This window comes from Elephantulus edwardii, unplaced genomic scaffold, assembly GCF_000299155.1.
Source record: "Elephantulus edwardii isolate Elephantulus edwardi_28Jun2011 unplaced genomic scaffold, EleEdw1.0 scaffold00217, whole genome shotgun sequence".
Taxonomy (NCBI): Eukaryota; Metazoa; Chordata; class Mammalia; order Macroscelidea; family Macroscelididae; genus Elephantulus; species Elephantulus edwardii.
Window position 1 is genome coordinate 2,173,607 of NW_006399967.1, and position 17,732 is coordinate 2,191,338.

The following is a 17,732-nucleotide window of genomic DNA, read 5'->3' on the forward strand; positions in this document are numbered from 1 at the left end:
TTGTTCTTTAAATGTAGACTTTCAAGGAATTTGCTGTTTGAACTCACAGAAGGATGGAACATTCCACGTTTAACCGAATTTCTTCACTGTGAGTTCTTAAGGGACAAGTGTGGGGAGCAAGGTCTAAACACTTATCTCATTACTCAAATTTAGAATGCTTCTTCAGCTGTGAATTTCTGTGTGTGAACTTTGAGCGACTCCTATACGAGGCTTCCCCCAGGTCGCTGAAATTGGCCTGGCTCCTCTCCAGCATGTGTCTTTGTATGCCTAGTGAGAGCTGAGCAATCTCGAAAAGTTTTCCCACACTGCCTGCACTCATATGGTCTCTCTCCGCTGTGAGTTCTTTTATGTGCAGTGAGGATTGAGGACGCACTAAAGGCTTTCCCACATTCCTTACACACATAGGGCTTCTCTCCACTGTGGGTTCTTGCATGTGTGGTGAGGGCTGAGGAACAAGTGAAGGCTTTCCCACAGTCCTTGCATTTGTAGGGCCGCTCTCCACTGTGAGTTCTGAGGTGTTTGGTGAGGGTTGAGCAGTCTCCGAAAGCCTTCCCGCACTGCCGACATTCGTAGGGCTTCTCCCCAGTGTGCGTCCTCTTATGCCTGGTGAGCGTCGAGCAGTCGCTGAAGGCCTTCCCACACTGCTTGCAGGCGTAGGGTCTCTGCCCTGTGTGTGTCCGCAGGTGCTTGGTGAGGGCTGAGTAGTCCCTAAATGCCTTCCCACACTGCTTACACTCATAGGGCTTCTCTCCAGTGTGTGTCCGTATGTGTGTGGTGAGGACCGAGGAACAGCTGAAGGCTTTCCCACACTGCGTACACGGGTAAGGCCTCTCTCCACTGTGAGTTTTCACATGTGCACAGAGCGCTGAGAGGTGCCTGAACGTTTTCCCACACTGCTTACACTCAAACGGTCTCTCTCCACTGTGCGTTCTTCTGTGTGCGATGAGGACGGAGGAGTCGCTGAAGGCTTTCCCACATTCTTTACACGCATAGGGCTTCTCCCCACTGTGCGTCCTTCTGTGGGTGGTGAGGCCTGAGGAACAACCAAAGGCTTTCCCACAGTCCTCACATTTGTAGGGCCGCTCGCCACTGTGAGTTCTTGTGTGTTTGGTGAGGCCTGAGCGGTCTCTGAAGGCTTTCCCACACTCCGCACATTCATAGGGCTTCTCTCCAGTGTGAGTCCTTACGTGCCTCACAAGAGCTGAGCCGTCTCTGAAGACTTTCCCACACTCCTCACATTCGTGGGGCCTCTCTCCATTGTGAGTCCTTCCATGTGCAGTTAAAGATGAAGGACAAGCATATGCTTTACAGCATTCTAGGCCTTCCTTCCTCTCTCCCCCAGGTATCCAAAAGGATGACAAAGTACAGAAATGCCCCCCACCTTTGTGACATCCACAGTGTATCTCACCAGCCAGTCTTGTCACAGGCATTTCAGGTTTTGAGACAGAAATACATCCCTTCCCACTTGCTTTGCATTCTTGTGGGTTCTCTCCTTCAGGAACTGAGACAGGCGTGACTGGATGAGAGGGGTGCGTGCAGGCTTCTCCATGTTCCTCACGCCAACAGGCATCTCGGCTGCTGTGAAAGGTTCTGTGAGGCTTGTTTGGTGAGTGACCCAGGAATATTGTCCTTTGCTCACATTGTAAAGGGTTTATTTCTCGAGGACTTCTTTCTTCCACAGGATCTGGAATCCAGCTAGTGGCCTTCCCACACAGACAGTCTCCATTACTTCCACAGAGGTCATCTCCTGTGTCACTTCTGTAAGAAACAGACAGCAAGCTGTTAGTAATACATGTGCTAATATTCAAATGAGATTCATAGCAGGGCTGCAAGGATGGTTCACATCAGGAAAATAATCAGTATGATTCACTACATCATATTCAATCTCAACTGATGCAGAAAAGCCATTTAACAAAATTCAACATCCATTCCTGATTTAAAAAGCTCCAACAAAATAGGAACAGAAGGGAAATTCCTCAACACGATTAAAAGAATACTGCTGTTGTTACATACCGTAGAGTCAGAACTTACTTATATCTGACCCTTCATCAGGATTTCAAAGGCTAAATGTACATAAAACTGCAGTGGAGTGAGGTCTACTGTTCAAAATGGCTTTCCTCAGCCAGTGTCCTTGACTTTGCTTCACTGCTGGGTGAGAACATGGGAAGAGCATGAATTAGTCTACCCAGCTAGTTTTGCCATTCTCCCAGGTTTAAACTGAGAAGGCTCGGTGGCAGAAATATGAGAATCTATCAGCAAAGAAGCAGCAGCAGCAGAGACGGCAGCCTGTGTCCAGTGGGACCAGAGAGTCTTGCATTAGCCAGACCTACTGGAGAGTAGCAGTAAATGCATCAGAGAACCAAAGACTTGGCAAGACAAAGAGAGCTTTTGTAACACTGGCTTAAAGCTACAAGGGTAAGAAACTGTGTCTTGTTGTTAATCTGAATTGTAACCTTTTTTTTAATTGTTTCCATTCATTCTTTTTCCTTACCCTTGCCTGTGTTCTGAGTGCTTTCCCCAGGCAAAATTGTCCTTTTGGTCTCATGCAGGTTGGTTGTTCTAAAGAGTGAGTGTTCTGAATTGCAACCTTTTAACTTTGCCGTTAAATCCCATAATCTTGAGTATAATTCTGTGAGGTCTGTGTAGCTATTGCAAAGGATTTCTAACTCAGTAAAGCAGTAGGATTCATGCGGGAATTCGTAAAAGATTCACCATCCATCCTGATGCTGCCAATAGGCCCAGTGGTGAGAATCTGTAAAATGCTGGTCTGTCTGATACTTCTCTAAATCTGAACATTCAGATTAAGACAGACTAGTAAGAAGGATTGGCCATCCACTGCTGAAATAGCAGGACTCCAAAAACCCTATGTATTTATGCTTTTAGTTTTTGTGAAAAGAACCTGGGCAGTGGGGGGATGGCCAAAATAAATCTCTACTAGGACCTCTCCAAAGTACTCAAGATCAATGGTGTCTGGAGACCAAGGTGCGTCTGATACAGGCCATGGTCTTTGCTATCACTTGTTATGCATCAGAGAGTTGGACAATGACTAGGGAGGACAGAAGAAGAATTGATGCCTTTGAGCTGTGGTGCTGGAGAAGAGTATTGAGGGTACCATGGACTGCTAGGAACACAAAAAGATTCATCCTGGAAAGGGTTAAACTGGGCTGCTCCTTGGAGGCAAGGATTTTGAGGCTCCGTCTAACATACTTTGGACATGTTATAAGGAGAGACTGGTCCTTGGAGAGGGACATCATGCTTGGTAGGGTGGAGGGACAGAACAGGAGGGGAAGGCCCTCTATGAGGTGGACTGATTCAGTGACTGGGGTAATCAGGAGGGGTGTGTCAGAGGCAGTGCGATTGGCACAGGACAGAGCAGAGTTTAGGGCTGTTGTACATAGGGTCGCTATGAGTCGCAAGCAGCTCAACGGCACATAACAACAACAACAACAAAAGCATAAATACAAAACCAACATCCAGCATTACTGTCATTTCAGTGAGGGAGGCATTTCCCTTGCAAACAGGAAGCAGACAAGGTTACCTGTATTACTAGTTCTATTCAATACTGTATGGGAAGTTCTAACCACAGCAATAAGGCAAGAAAAGAAAAGGCATCCAAATTGGCAAAGAGGAAGTAAAACTATCATTTGCAGATTATATAATCTCAAATACAGAAAATCTCAAAGAATCAGTAAGAAAATTACTCGATCTAATTTCCCAATTCAATAATGTGGAAGGGTAAAACACTGATATACAAAATAAGTCTGAAGCCTCTACAGCAGCAAAGAGAACTATGAAAAGAAGATAAGGAAAGCAATGTCATTTACGACAGTCACTGCTGTTGTTTGTGTTGTGCCGTCGAGTCGCTTGCGACATAACGACTCTATGTCCAAGAGCCCTCAACCCTGCTCTATCCTGTGCCAACTTCACTGTCTCCGACACAGCTACTTCCATTACTCCAATCACTGAATTGATCCATCTCTTTGGGGGTCTTCCTCTCTTGTGCTGCCACTCCACCCTCCCAAGCATGACATCCTTCTTCAACGACTGGTCCTTCCTTGCAACATGCCCAAAGCATGTCAGAGAAAGCTTCAGAATCCTTGCCTCCAAGGAGCAGCACAGTTTCTCCCTCTCCAGAATGAACATGTTTGCTCTCCTAGCAGTCCATTGTATATTCAGCGCACTTCTCCAGCACCACAGCTCAAAGGCATCAATTCTCCTTCTATCATCCCTAGTCATTGTTCAGCTTTCTGATGCATAGCACGCAATTGCGAAGACTATGGCCCGGATAACATGCACTTTAGTCTCCAAGAACAAATATGTCTTGGAAAAAGTACAGCTAAATATACTCTTAGGTGCCCCTTGGAGGTACGATGGTGAAATTCCACCTCACATACTTTGGGTGTGTTTTCAGCAGGGGTAGTCCTGAGAGAAAGACGTCATCCTTGGAAAGGTGAGGGAGGAAGACCCTCAGCCAAAGGACTGACAGTGACGGCAGCAGTGGGCTCCAGCGTGTCAGGGCTGGTGAGGGGCAAGCTTCAAACATGTTGGTCACAGGTTTGCTGTAAGCTGTAGCTGACTTGACAGCATTTTTTAAAAATTTTTTTTATTATTATTATTTTATTATTTGTGTGTGTGTGTGTACCGTCAAATCAAATCTGACTGGTACAGGAGGAGATTGTCCCTCCTTTCCCGGCAGAGCATCTGGTGGATTAGAACCGTGCACCTCTGGAATTACAGTGCAGCTTCTTGCCACTAGGCCACCCGAGCTCCCCGACTTGACAGCATTTAAAACAACACGGAAAACTGCTCTCTGACAAAGATATAAATGTGTTAAATGAGGAAAAGACAGTCTCTTTAACAAATGGTGCTGGCAAAATGGGATACTCATCTCCAGGAAACTGAAACAAGACTACTACTTGGCATATACAAAAACTAATGCAAGATGACTCAAGGACCTCGGAGGAAAACCTGAAACTTAAAAGGTCATCAAAGAAAAAAAAAGGAACAAAGTTAAGAGTCTGAAGATATGGCTTAAAAAGAATATCAAATATAACTGGCATATAAATCAACAGAGGATAAGTTAAAAACATGCCAATAACACCACGTGACAAGGAACTCATCTCTAAAATTTACAGAAAACTCCAAGACCTCCACAAGAAAAAGACAAAGAACGCAACTGCACAGTGGGCAGAGAAAATGAATAGACATTTCACTAAAGAAAACATTCAGAAGGTCAACAAATATATGAAAGAATAATCATATCATCATCTGTCACAGAGATGCACATCAAAACAACAATCTCATTCCAGCAAAAACAGCAATATTCAATAGGCACTGAACAAGAAATGCTGGAGAAGCCATAGGAGTTTAAGGTGCACCTGATCCAGGCCATGGTCTTTGCAGTTACTTGTACCAGACAGCTGGACAATGACTAAAGGTGACAGAAGAAGGATCGACGCCTTTGAGTTGTGGCGCCAGAGAAAAGTGTTGAACACCCCATGGACTGTCAAGAGAACAAACAGGTCTGTTCCAGAGAGGGTGAAACCAAGCTGCTCCTGGTAGGCAAGGATTTTGATACTCTGTCTCACATACTTTGGGCATGTAGCCGGGAGGGACTAATCCTTGGAAAAGGACATCAGGTTTGGAAAGGTGAAGGGACAGTGCAGGAGAGGAAGAGATGAGCTGGACTGACACAGTAACTGGGGTAATGGGGTTAAGTGTGTTGGGACAGTAAGGCTGGCTCAGGATAGGTCAGCGTTCAGAGCTGTTGTGTATAGGATTGCTTTAAGTCACAGGCAACTCTATGGCACATAGCAACCACATAACATCACTGCAGAAACTGAACCTGAATTACTTACTGACGAAGACCAAAGACAACAGCCTTCAATAAGGATTACATCTTAACATCAAGGACACAAAAATCCTCACCACTGGACCAACATTACCATGGAAGGAAAAGATTGAAACAATGATCTCATTTGACTTCGATCCACAACTGAAATCAATGGCGGCAGCAGCCAAGAAGACGTGTTGCATTTAGAATCTATGCTGACAAAGAACTCTTTCCACAGTGCTGAGGAGGAAGGATATCCGTTTAAAGACTAAGTCATGGTATTATCAATTCTTTCTTACGCATCTGAAGGCTGGGTAATGAATGAAGATGACCAAAGAGGAACTGATGCCTCTGAATAGTGGTGCTGGTGAAGACCATTGATGGAATACACTTTGACGGCCAAAAGGACAAACAATCTGTCTTCGAGGAAGTACCACCTGGAAAGCACTGCCCAGGGGGCTCCAGTGCGCCCTCTAGAGGAAGGAATGGTAAAACCTGGCCCCACATACTTTGGGCCAGGATGGGTCAGTCTTTAGAAAAAACCCAGCATGCTGAGAAAGGTCAGGGAAAGAGAGGAAGACCGTCAACAAGATCGACTAATACAGTGACTGCAACACTGGACTGGTGTCCAGAGGAGATCATGAGCACAGGGCAAGAAAGAGCCACCTTCGCATCCGGTCTTCTTTGCCAGGCTCACCGAGGGCAGCCTAGAACTGCCCAGAGCATTTTCAAATTTTCCATCATTATGGAAGCAGACAGCTGCATTTATCTCCCATGAAGGAGCAGCTGGTGCCCGCCTCTCAGTCAGCTGCTCCGTGTTGACTTCGTACCAGGGCTCCTGATGAAGTCAAGTACGCACAACAGAGCACATTTACTTAGACGAGCAGATACAGCATCTGAGGCTGAGCGCCCTGGTGGGCAGACACAAAGGAGGAAGAACAGCTGCAAGAAGACACAAGTGATTGGAACGTGGACTGTGAGACGCATGAATGAAGGCAAACCGAGTACTGTTAAGAGAGAAATAGATCACATAAATACTGACATACTAGGCCTGGTAAAATGAGAGGACTGGCATGGGACATTTCTAATCAGACAATTGTATGATCTACTGATATTGTTGTTAGGTGCCATCGAGTCGAGTATGACTCATAAGCAACCCTATGAACAAAGGATCTGAACCCAGTCCTGTCCTGCGCCATCCTCACACTTCCTGACACACAAGAGCCCATGGCAGCAGTCATCTTGTCAATACACTTCACTGAGGGTCTTCCTCTCCTTTGCCAACCCTCCACTCTTTACAACACCACATCCCTCTACAAGGAATAGCACCTCCTAGCATTATGTCCAAAGTATGTGAGGTGAAGCCTCATCATTCTAGCCTCCAAAGAGCACTCTGGCTGCACCCTCTCCAAGACATATCTATTCGTTCTCTTGGCCATCCATAGGATGTTCAGTGCTCTTCTCCAACACCACAGCTCAAAGGCATCAATTCTTTTCTGTCATCCTTATTCATTGTCCAGGTCTCAGATGCATAGCTAGTAATTGGAAAGACCGTGGCCTGAATCAGATGCACCTTAGTCCTCATACTGACATCACTACTTCTCAATAACTGGAAAGGTCCTTAACTGCAGATTTTCCCAGTGCAATGCATCTCCTTATTTCCTGAATGCTGGTACCAAGGGTGTTAATTGTTGATCTAAGCAAGATGAAACTGTTGACAGTTTCAATCTCCTCTCCATCCATCATGACACTGTCTATTGGTCCAGTGGTAAGAATCTTTGTTTTCTTGATATTGAGATACAATCCATACTGAAGGCTGCATTTCTTGATCTTCTGCAACAAGTGCTTCAAATAACCCTCATTTTCAGCAATAAAGGTTGTGTCATCTGCATAATGCAGGTTATTGATGAGTCTCCCTTCTATCGTGATGCCACATTCCTCTTCATTGAGTCCAGATTCTCAATTAATTTGCTCAGCATATAGACTGAACAGGTATGGAGACAGAATACATCCCTGACACTCTCCCTTCCCAATTCCAAACCGTGCAGTGCTTCCCTGCTCTGTCTGCACAACAGCCTCCTGGTCCAGGTACAGCTTCCTCAAGAGTACAGTCAGGTGCTCTGGGATTCCCATTACTATGCCAGAAATGAAAAGGTTTAGGGAAAAATGAGGTCACCTTCATCCTTAAAAAGACTATGTCCAGAACTATCTTGAAATACAAAGTTGTGAGTGACAGGATAATATCCATATGTATACAAGGGAGACCTGTATATACTACCATCATTCAAATATATGCACTAACAACCAGAGCCAAAGAGGAGGAAATAGACATTTTCTACCAACTTTTGCAGCCATAAATCGAATGAATATGCAACCAAGATGCACTACTAATAATGGGAGATGGAAATGCAAAAGTTGGGAACGGAGAGGAAGGATCAGTAGTTGGAAAACCAATTCGAGAGGAAAGCGGTTCGAATCCAGCAGATGCTCTACTGGAGAAGGAGGGACAATCTCCTCCTGTACCAGTCAGATCTGATTTGACGGTACACGCACACACACACACACACACACACGCATAGCTGGAAAACATGGACTTGGTGACAAAAATAAGGTTGGAGATGAAATGGTAGAATTTGTACAATGATGTATTCATTGCAAATACCTTTTACACCTCACCTGATGGTCTGTACAGGAATCAGACTGACTACATCTGTGGGAAGAATCGGTGAGGCAGCTCAATACCAGCTGCGAAAAGTGAGGCCAGGTGCTGACTGTACAAGAGACCATCAACTACTCATACGCAAGTTCAAACAGAAGCTAAGGAAAATGTTATCAAATTCAAATGAAACAAAATTTGACCTTGAGTTTATCCTACCTGAATTATTTTTTAAAAAATCTCAGAAACAGATTTGAGACCTTGAACACTAATAAACTCCCACAGATGAGCTGTGGGAGGATATCAAGACTATCATCCGTGAAGAATGCAAAGACAAAGGAGGAAGAAAAGACCGAGATGGATGGCAGAAGAGACTCTGAATATTGCACTAGAGCACCAAGAAGGCAAAGCAAAGGGAAGAAACAAGAATTTAAGCAGCTAAACAAAAGATTTCAAAGGGCAGCTCGGGAAGACAAAGCAAAGTGCTATAATGAAATGTGCAAAGAGCTAGAGTTGGAAAGTCAAAATAGTCGAAAGAGCTCAGCACTTTTAGCTGACAGAACTGAAGAACAAATTCAAGTTTCTAGTCAAAATACTTAAGGATGCTATGAGCCGAATATTGAATAACCTGGAAGTATCAAAAGATGGAACATTGCAATCCCAGAGGTATGCAGTTCTAATCCACCAGATGCTGTGCTGGAGAAGGAGGGACAATCTCCTCCTGTACTAGTCAGAGCCAATTTGATGGCACACACAAATAATAACATAAAATTTAAAATAAAAATATATTTTTGGGAGCTCTGGTGGCCTAGTAGCAAGTAGCTGCACTGCAATCCCAGAGGTGCACGGTTCAAATCCACCAGATGCTCTGCTGGAGGAGGGGCAATCTATCTCCTCCTGTACCAGTCAGATCCAATTTGGTAGTATACACACACAAAATAATAAAAATTAAAAAAAAAAGAAAAGAAGAAGACGGAAGGAGTACACAGAGTCACTGTACCAAAAAGGACTGGCTGTCACAGAAGAATTTAATGAAACAACTTATGTTCAAGAGGCAATAGTGATGAAAGAGGAAGTTCAGACTGCTCTGAAGAAAGTGGCAAAAAACAAGGCCCCAGCAGTTGATGGAATACTAGTTGACATATTTCAACAAACAGATGCAGCCCTGGAAGAGCTCACCAGGCTGTGCTAAGAAATCTGGAGGACAACCACCTGGCCAACTGACTGAAGAGATGCATATTTATTCCTATTCCAAGAAAAGGTGATCCAAGTGTATAGAAATCATCAAAAGTTATCACTAATATCACATGCAAGCAAAATACTGCTGAAAATTATCTAAAAGCAACTGGAGCAATATATTAACGGAGAACTACCAGATATACAAGCCGGGTGTAGAAGAGGAGGTGGCATCAGAGATGTTATCGTCAATGTCAGATGGATCTTGGCTGAAAGCAAAGAGTATCACAGGAATATCCATCTGTGTTTCACTCACTATGTAAAGGCATTTCATTGCCTGGATCACACAAATTGTAGCTAACCTTGAGAAGAAAGGGAATTTCAGAACAGCTGATTGTGCTTGTGTGAAACTTACACATGGGCCAGGAAGCAGTCATCACAACAGAGCAAGGAGACACTGCATGGTTCAAAATCAGGAAGGGCGTACACCAGGAATGTGTCCTGTCTCCATACCTTTTCAGCCTGATTGCAGAACAGATCATCCGGGAGGCTGGACTTCATGAGGAGGAACATGGAATCAACCTGCACTATGCAGATGACGCAAACCTTACTTGTTGAAACTGAGAAGGGTTTGAAGCATCTGCTGCAGAGGGTCGAAGACTGCAGTCTGCAATATGTTCTGAAGCTCAAGAAAACAAAGATTCTCACCACTGGGCCCGCTGGCAGCATTGGGATAGACGGAGAAGACATTGGTGGCAGCACTGGGATAGACGGAGAAGACATTGGTGGCAGCACTGGGATAGACGGAGAAGACACTGAGATTGTTAACAGTTACAGCTTGCTCAGCTCCACAATCAGTACTCTTAGCACCAGCAGCCAGGAAATAAAAAATCAAAATGCATTGGGAAAATCTGCTGACAGGGACCTCTTCAGAGTATTGAAGAGCAAGGATGTTGGTCTAGAGACTAAGGTGAGCCTGGTCAAGGCCATGATCTTTCCAATTACTTGCTATGTATCAGAGAACTGGACAATGATTAAGCATGAGATGACAGAAGAACTGATGCTTCTGAGTTGTGGTGCTGGAGAAGAGTATTGAACATACCATGGACCTCCAAGAGAGCAAACAGGTCTGTCCTAGAGAGGGTGAAACCAAGCTGCTCCTTGGAGGCAAGGATTTTGAGATTCTGTCTCACATATTTTGGGCATGCAGCCAGGAGGGATCCCTGTTTAGAGAAGGACATCAATTATGCTTAGAAGGGTGGAGGGAAGGGGAGCTCTGGTGGCCTAGTGGCAAAAAGCTGCACTGCAATCCCAGAGGAACAGGGTTTGAATACACCAGACGCTCTGCCGGAGAAGGAGGCGCAATATCCTCCTGTACCAGTCAGATCTGATTTGACGGTACACGCACACAAAATTAAAAAAAATTAAAAAAAAAAAAAAGGGTGGAAGGACAGCACAGGAGAGAAAGACCCAGGATGAGATGGCTTGACACAGTAACTGGAGTAATGAGGGTAAGTGTATCAGAGACAGTGAGACTGGCTCAGGATACAGGAGGGTTCAGGGCTCCTGTGCACAGGTCCTCTACGAGTCGTAGCTGATCAATGGCGCCTAACCCCATCACTGTCCCGACACCCTATGTCCTATTCTCCTGTGTGGATGGCACGCACCTCAAACCTCTCTGGTTTTCACGCTCATCCTTACTGCCAAGTGACGGGACACTGTCTCCTACTATGGAGGGCCAGGGGCTGGTCTCCCGGAGTCTCAGAATTACACGCTCACTGGACGGCAGGTCTTCATCACGAAGGTTCCCAGAGACTGGTCGGGAGGTTCAAGTCCAAGTTCACAATAAGGAAACAGAAAGGAAAGCAGTTACTAGTGAGAACACTCCTGTAAACAAGGAAACGTCAGTCACAGTTTGTTGTTTCAACTCATTGGCGACGTTAAAATGCAATTTATTAGGAAAGAAACCCACTGGCATTGCATAATGGGGACATAAATGGTGCAGTTAGGAGAATCACGCAGAAAGAGATGTCTTCTGCTGCTGCACGTACACGTGTGACAGAAGAGGCTCGGGTCCTCGCGACCACAGGTGGGAGAGGTTGCTGCCGTCAGATCCGAGGTGCTGCCGTTTGCTGTTAGGGGCCGTCAGGTCGATCAGGACTCACAGCGACCCTCTGAACACCACGTCTGAACTCTGCCCCATCCTGTGCTGTCCTCTCAATCTCTGACCTACACAGGCCCACGGTTACAGTCACTGTCCGTCCGGCTCACTGAGGATCTTCCCCTCTCGCCGACCCTTCCCAGGATGCTGTTTCTAAGAACCGGCCCCTCCTAATTACATGCACTAAGTATGTCAGATCAAGTTTCACCAGCCTCACCCCTACGAAGCACCCTGGCCACACTGCCTCCAAGACAAATGTGTACACTGAGAACATTTCAAGAGCTTCGAAGCTTTAGTCACAAGGGAAATGAAAGTTCTCTTTCACACACAGAGCTGTATGTCCACGGGGAAGCAGGGTATGTGCAGCCCACAGACCCCAGGACAGCGTCTGTCATAGTGAACTGGACAGCACCGACACTGGAGCAAAGTCAACGGCTAAAATACTTGTTCACTAAGGGTCTACGTACGTGAAATGATGCCGGTCTTACCAACTGAGGCCAGGTTTCTGAGGGTCTCCAGCATCACGTCCTTGTAGAGTTTCCTTTGAGCTGGCTCCAGCAAAGTCCACTCCTCCTGGCTAAAGACCACGGCCACGTCCTCAGCGACCACTGAGTCCTGAAACACCCCACACACGCCTGGTCAGCAAGGTACCACGTACTCCAAAGAAAGACGGGCCACACTGTCAACCCAAAGTCAGGACGTTCAAACCCCCCAGCTGCTCGATGGGACAAGGACGGGCAGTCTCTTCTCGTGCTGAAAGCCGACTGGACGGTCAGCTGTGAGCCAGTTCCACCTAACTAGCACATAACAACAGTAATAACTTGTACGGTTACATTTCAAAGCTACAAAGGGAGCTCTGGTGGTCTAGTGGCAAGCAGCTGCACTGCAATCCCAAAGGCAAGTGGTTCGAGGCCACTCCCTGGGAGAAGGATGGTCAGTCTCCTCCCATGTGATTAACCACCTCTGAAAGCCCACCAGAGGGTCAGCTATGGGTCGGTTCCAACTCGAAGATACACAACCACAATTGTTAGGTATGAAAAATACAGTATTTTCAGCTTTTTTAAAACACAGAAAAGAACGAACACACTTGTTTTGCTTGAATGTGCTTAAATGAACCCAAGGCAGACAGAGAAGACCTGTTACAAGTATAACTGTGCTGGGTGCGAGGTGAGGGGATGGGGAGCACCCCAGAGTGAAGGACATTTAATTGCCTGTCTTTTTATCCTTGCTTTCTTCCCCTGTTTACCACTTTAACATTCACTATTAAAGAATACTAAGTGAAATAAAAAGAAAAAGGCTGACTGAAGTGAGGCACCAGCACCGCACAGGCATCTGACACCAGGCTCTGTGTTCTAGCAAGGTTGACCCAGGGTGCCCGTCGGTTCTGTCCTCTCACTGACGGCACTCACGTCCTGACTCACTGCATCCTGTCGCACAGCATTCCAACAACCGGAAATGATGAGCAACAGTTCCTCTCTGCTGATGTTTGGAACAGTCAGAAAACACACCAGAAGCGGCGCAGGAGAGGAAGGCCCTCTATGAGGTGGATTGATTCAGTGACTGGGGTAATCGGGATGGGAGTGTCAGACAGTGCGATTGGCACAGGACAGGGCGGAGTTTAGGGCTGTTGTACATAGGGTCGCTATGAGTTGCAGGCGACTCCACGGCACATAACAACAACAACAACAACAACTGATTTATTTGCAAAGTTTAATACATTGTTTTTCACACTGGATTGTTCCCATTTCCTTCACCACCTCCACCCACCAAATCGTGTGAACCTATGATTAAATGCCGCCCACCGCCCCCAGCTCATTCTCACCCCTCTGCTTCCACCGTCACCCCACTTGGAGCCTCACAGTCATTCTACAATAATGGTTTTATACTGTATTTGTCCTTATGGGACTGAGTTAGTTCACGTAGCATAACATTCTCCAGTTCCTCCCAAGCTAGGTAGTAATTTACAAAATCATTGCTCCTGCGTGCTGCGTAGTACTCCATTGTGTGAATGGACCATAATTTTTCAATCCATTCGATTGTGGTTGGACATTTGGGCTGTTTCCAAGTTCTTGAGATGGTGAATAATGCTGTTATGAACATTCATAAGACACAAACTGAGATCAAGCTTAGCAGGCCGGCCTGTGGTATCAAAAGACTGACAAATACAGCTAAAAATGCAAAAGCTGAAGAGGATAAAAATGATGAATGGGACCTTCTAAAGATTAAAGCTCTGCACCCATCAAAACCTTATTCCAACTGCGTATAAAGAAAGTCTTCTGAGTGGGAACAAACATTTATCAATACCATCTCATCTCATAATGAAAACTGACAGAATACGCCTGGGCCTCCACAAGAAAAAGACTGATAACTCAATTACACAATGGGCAAAAGACACAGAATTTCCACAGAGGAAGAGAGTCAAATGGCCAACAGACACATGAAGAAACGCTCAAAATAACTGGCAACAAGGGGAGCTCTGGTGGCCTAGTGGCAAGAAGCTGCACTGCAATTCCAGAGGTAAGTGGTTCGAATCCACCAGATGCTCTGCTGGAGAAGGAGGGGCAATCTCCTCCTGTACCAGTCAGATTCGATTTGACAGTACACACAAAATAATAAAATTTTAAAAAACCACAAAACTGGCAACAAGAGAGATGCAATTCAAAACCACAATGAGGTACCATCTCATTCCAGTAGCAGTGGCAAAGTTTAACAGGACAGCAAATAATAAATGTTGGAGAGGATGTGGCAAGATAGAAACTCTTAGACATTGTTGGTGGGATTCTAAAATGGTACAATCACTCTGGAAGGCAGTTTGGCACTTCCTCAAAAAGCTGAACATAGAAATTCCGTATGATCCAGCCATTCCACTGCTTGGAATATACTCTGAGAAAATGAGAACAGAGGCACAAACGGAGACTTGTACACTGTGTTCACAGAGAAGTGCTCCTTGTGAGCTGTTACACTTCATTCCGTACAACCCACTGCAACACTGAAGAAAAGGTACAGTATGGGGTGTGGGCACCCCTGCAGAGTGGGCAAGACTTCCTCCTGCCCCTGACAGCCATGAAGGGGGCAGCGAGCAAACAGGCAGCCCAGGCAGGAGCTGCTCACACTGTCCTGAACGAGATCAGGGGCTGCCGACTCACCTGGAGAGAAGAGAACACTGTTTTGGAGAATAACGAGTAAATCACGCGTCTGTTTTTAACAAAACTCATCATTCTGCCATCTTCCCTGGAAAAACTAATAAAAGTGAAAAAGAGCTCAGGTAAGAGACACGAATGATGAGAGTCCAAATCTTCCCACGAGTCTCAAACTCCGAGACCAGATGCAGCTGCACGCCTATTACGAGTGACTGCTCACTTCAACACAAATCAGCCCGCACTTCTGTGAACCGTCCTCCACTCCTGTAGACCGCTTCCCCACTCCTGCGGACCATTCTCTGACTGCCAGGTCCTGCTCCCCACTCCTGTGGACTGGCCCCCTACTCCTGCCGGCGATCCCCATACTGCTGTGGACTAGCCCCCGACTTCTGCAGACCATCCTCTTCACTGCGGTCCTGCCCCCCACTCCTGCGGACCATCCCCCACTCCTGAAAACTGGCACCCCCACTTCTGCAGACCATCCTGTGATGCTGCGGTCCTGCCCCCCACTCCTGCTGGCCATCCCCTCACTCCTGCGGACCGGCTCCTCACTCCTTGAACTTGAGCTTACAAAATGAAATGTTTTGTTGGGACAGTTTTTAAATTTAGGTGGGTTAGACTCAAGGTTATAATTCAGTTCTTGTAAACTTGTTCTCATTTTCTTCAGTTTCAATTTGAACTTGCACATGAGTAACTGCTGGTCCGTCCTCCAGTCATCACCTGGTTTTGAATGTTGACGCTGAGCTTCTCCAATGATTCTTTCCACAGATGTGGTCAGTCTGGTTTCTGTGTAGTCCATTCGTGAAGTCCAAGTGTATAATCACCATTTGTTTTTTGAAAAAAGGTATTTGCAACAAATAAATCATTGTACAGAATTCAATCATAAGATCTCCAACTTCATTTCCGTCAAGAAATCTTTAATTTCTGACTACCAGGTCTTTGTTTTTAACTTTCGCATTCCAGTCAGTAGTTATTATTAATGCATCTTGATTGCATGTTTAATAAATTTCAGACTGCAAAAGTTTGTAGAAAAAAAAAAGCAGGTAGAAGTAGAAGTCGTCAATTTCCTCACCTTTGGCTTTCCTGTTGGTGTGTATAGTTATGTTAACAAATCTTCCTTTCTTCCTTGTGTACGTACAGATATGCTATCACTCACTGCACGGTACTGCAGGATGAACCTTGAAATGGTCTTTTTGACAATGAATGCCACAACATTCTTTCTCAATTTGTCACTCCTGTCACAGTAGAGTATATGACTTCTGATTCAAAGTGGTCAATTCTCAGCTCACTACTGCCTAGAATGTAAATTCTTATGCATTCTATTTCATTTTTGACAACTTCCAATTTTCCTAGATTCATCCATCCCACTTTCCAATTATTAGTGGATGTTTGCAACAATTTTCTCCTCACCTCTGAGTGTCTTCCAGTCTGCAGGTTGTACCCCTCATGCTGTATCTAACAGGATTCCTCTGCTATGAATAGGGCTTCCTGTTACTTCAGAAGTGGGTGGCAAATCCACGGAGTTGGTTTTCACTGAGAGTGACCCTTCAATAAATTTCTGAAGCTTACATAGCTTTGGGTGGAGGGGCTGACATCTTTCTTCCTCAGAATGGCTCGTGGTTTCCCATTCAGTGATCTTCCAGGGAGCAACCCAATGCATCCCACACCACACCACCAGGGCTCCTGAAGCGTGTGAAGAAGATGTAAAAAGTTACAGAGAGCACACCCATGTTTACCGCGGCTTTGTTCACAGCAGCAAAGAGCTGGAAACAACGCAAGTGCCCATCAACAAACGAATGGATAGAGAAGCTGCGGTATATTCACACAATGGAATACTACACTGCATTGAAAAACAAGCAACTCATGCAATATTATTCAACATGGGTGACCCTGGAGGACATTATGCTGAGTGAAATATCTCAGTCACAAAAGGACAAATACTGCATGGTGCCACTGATGTAAAATGGAACTGACACTGAGGTTGAGGTGAGACTGAGAAAGATGGGATAAATAATGTATACTGCACTGAAACAGATGAGAGAGAAAACTGTTGAAAAGGGATATGTGATTAGGTATTACTGTCATGATGGGAGCCCAGAACGAAGGCTGCAGAGTGGAGTGGACCTGAGGGAGGGACTGTATAACAATGAAAGAATTTTTCTTTTTCTTTTCTTTTTTTTTCTTTCTATATTCAACAACTAAACTGGCCCCTAGGCCAGAGATGTACTTTTAAAAAAAATTTATTATTAATTTCAGTAAAAATTTACAGAGACTTTGGATTTCCATTCATTCACTGTTGCACTTTTCTCCCCTCCCAACCCTTCCCCCTAGTATACTACCCTCTTGGAAAAGTAAGTTTCTCTCATTGTTTTACAAACCCTCCCCCAGGTCCACTCCACCATTTAGCCTTGCTCGAGACTCCTGTCATGACAAAAAATACCTAATCACATAACCCTTTTAAACAGTTTTCTCCCTCATCTGTTTCTTCTTTTACTTTTCAAAGAGAAGAGCAAACTCTGGGGGAGATTGGGCAGGGAGAAAAGTGCAATAATGTATGAATGGAAATCCAAAGTCTCTGTAAACTTTCATTAAAGTTAATAATAGTAAAAAAAAAGAAAAAAGAGACAGAAATGAACAACAGGAAAATGTGCACAGCGCGGTCAGTATGGAGGTGAGTGAGGCAATCACAAAATAAAACACCATCTCAGACTCTTCACAAGAGCGAAAAATCAGTAGATAAGCACACGGAACAAGTCAAATCCACAG

The 17,732-nt window shown here is 45.2% G+C and overlaps 1 protein-coding gene across 1 annotated transcript; it reads right to left on the reverse strand.

Moving 5' to 3' along the window:
• Positions 1–200: 200 nt before the first annotated feature.
• Positions 201–16,696, reverse strand: LOC102876007 (zinc finger protein 699-like). Its single transcript, XM_006897980.1, has 5 exons — positions 16,634–16,696; positions 12,294–12,441; positions 11,333–11,480; positions 10,374–10,459; positions 201–1,333 (listed from the first exon to the last, which is right to left on the reverse strand). The coding sequence occupies exons 1-5, from the start codon at positions 16,694–16,696 to the stop codon at positions 201–203; spliced, it is 1,578 nt and encodes a 525-aa protein (XP_006898042.1).
• Positions 16,697–17,732: the final 1,036 nt, after the last annotated feature.

Excerpts from the sequence above, each read along its gene's own strand:
- LOC102876007 (XM_006897980.1), bottom strand. The coding sequence starts at position 16,696 with ATGGGTGTGCTCTCTGTAACTTTTTACATCTTCTTCACACGCTTCAGG. Across the intron at positions 10,460-11,332 it reads GAAAACCAGAGAGGTTTGAG|TGCTGCCACCAATGTCTTCT; the intron begins GTGCGTGCCATC and ends CGTCTATCCCAG. Across the intron at positions 1,334-10,373 it reads TGCTGCCAGCGGGCCCAGTG|AGAGGAAGGAAGGCCTAGAA; the intron begins GTGAGAATCTTT and ends TACCTGGGGGAG.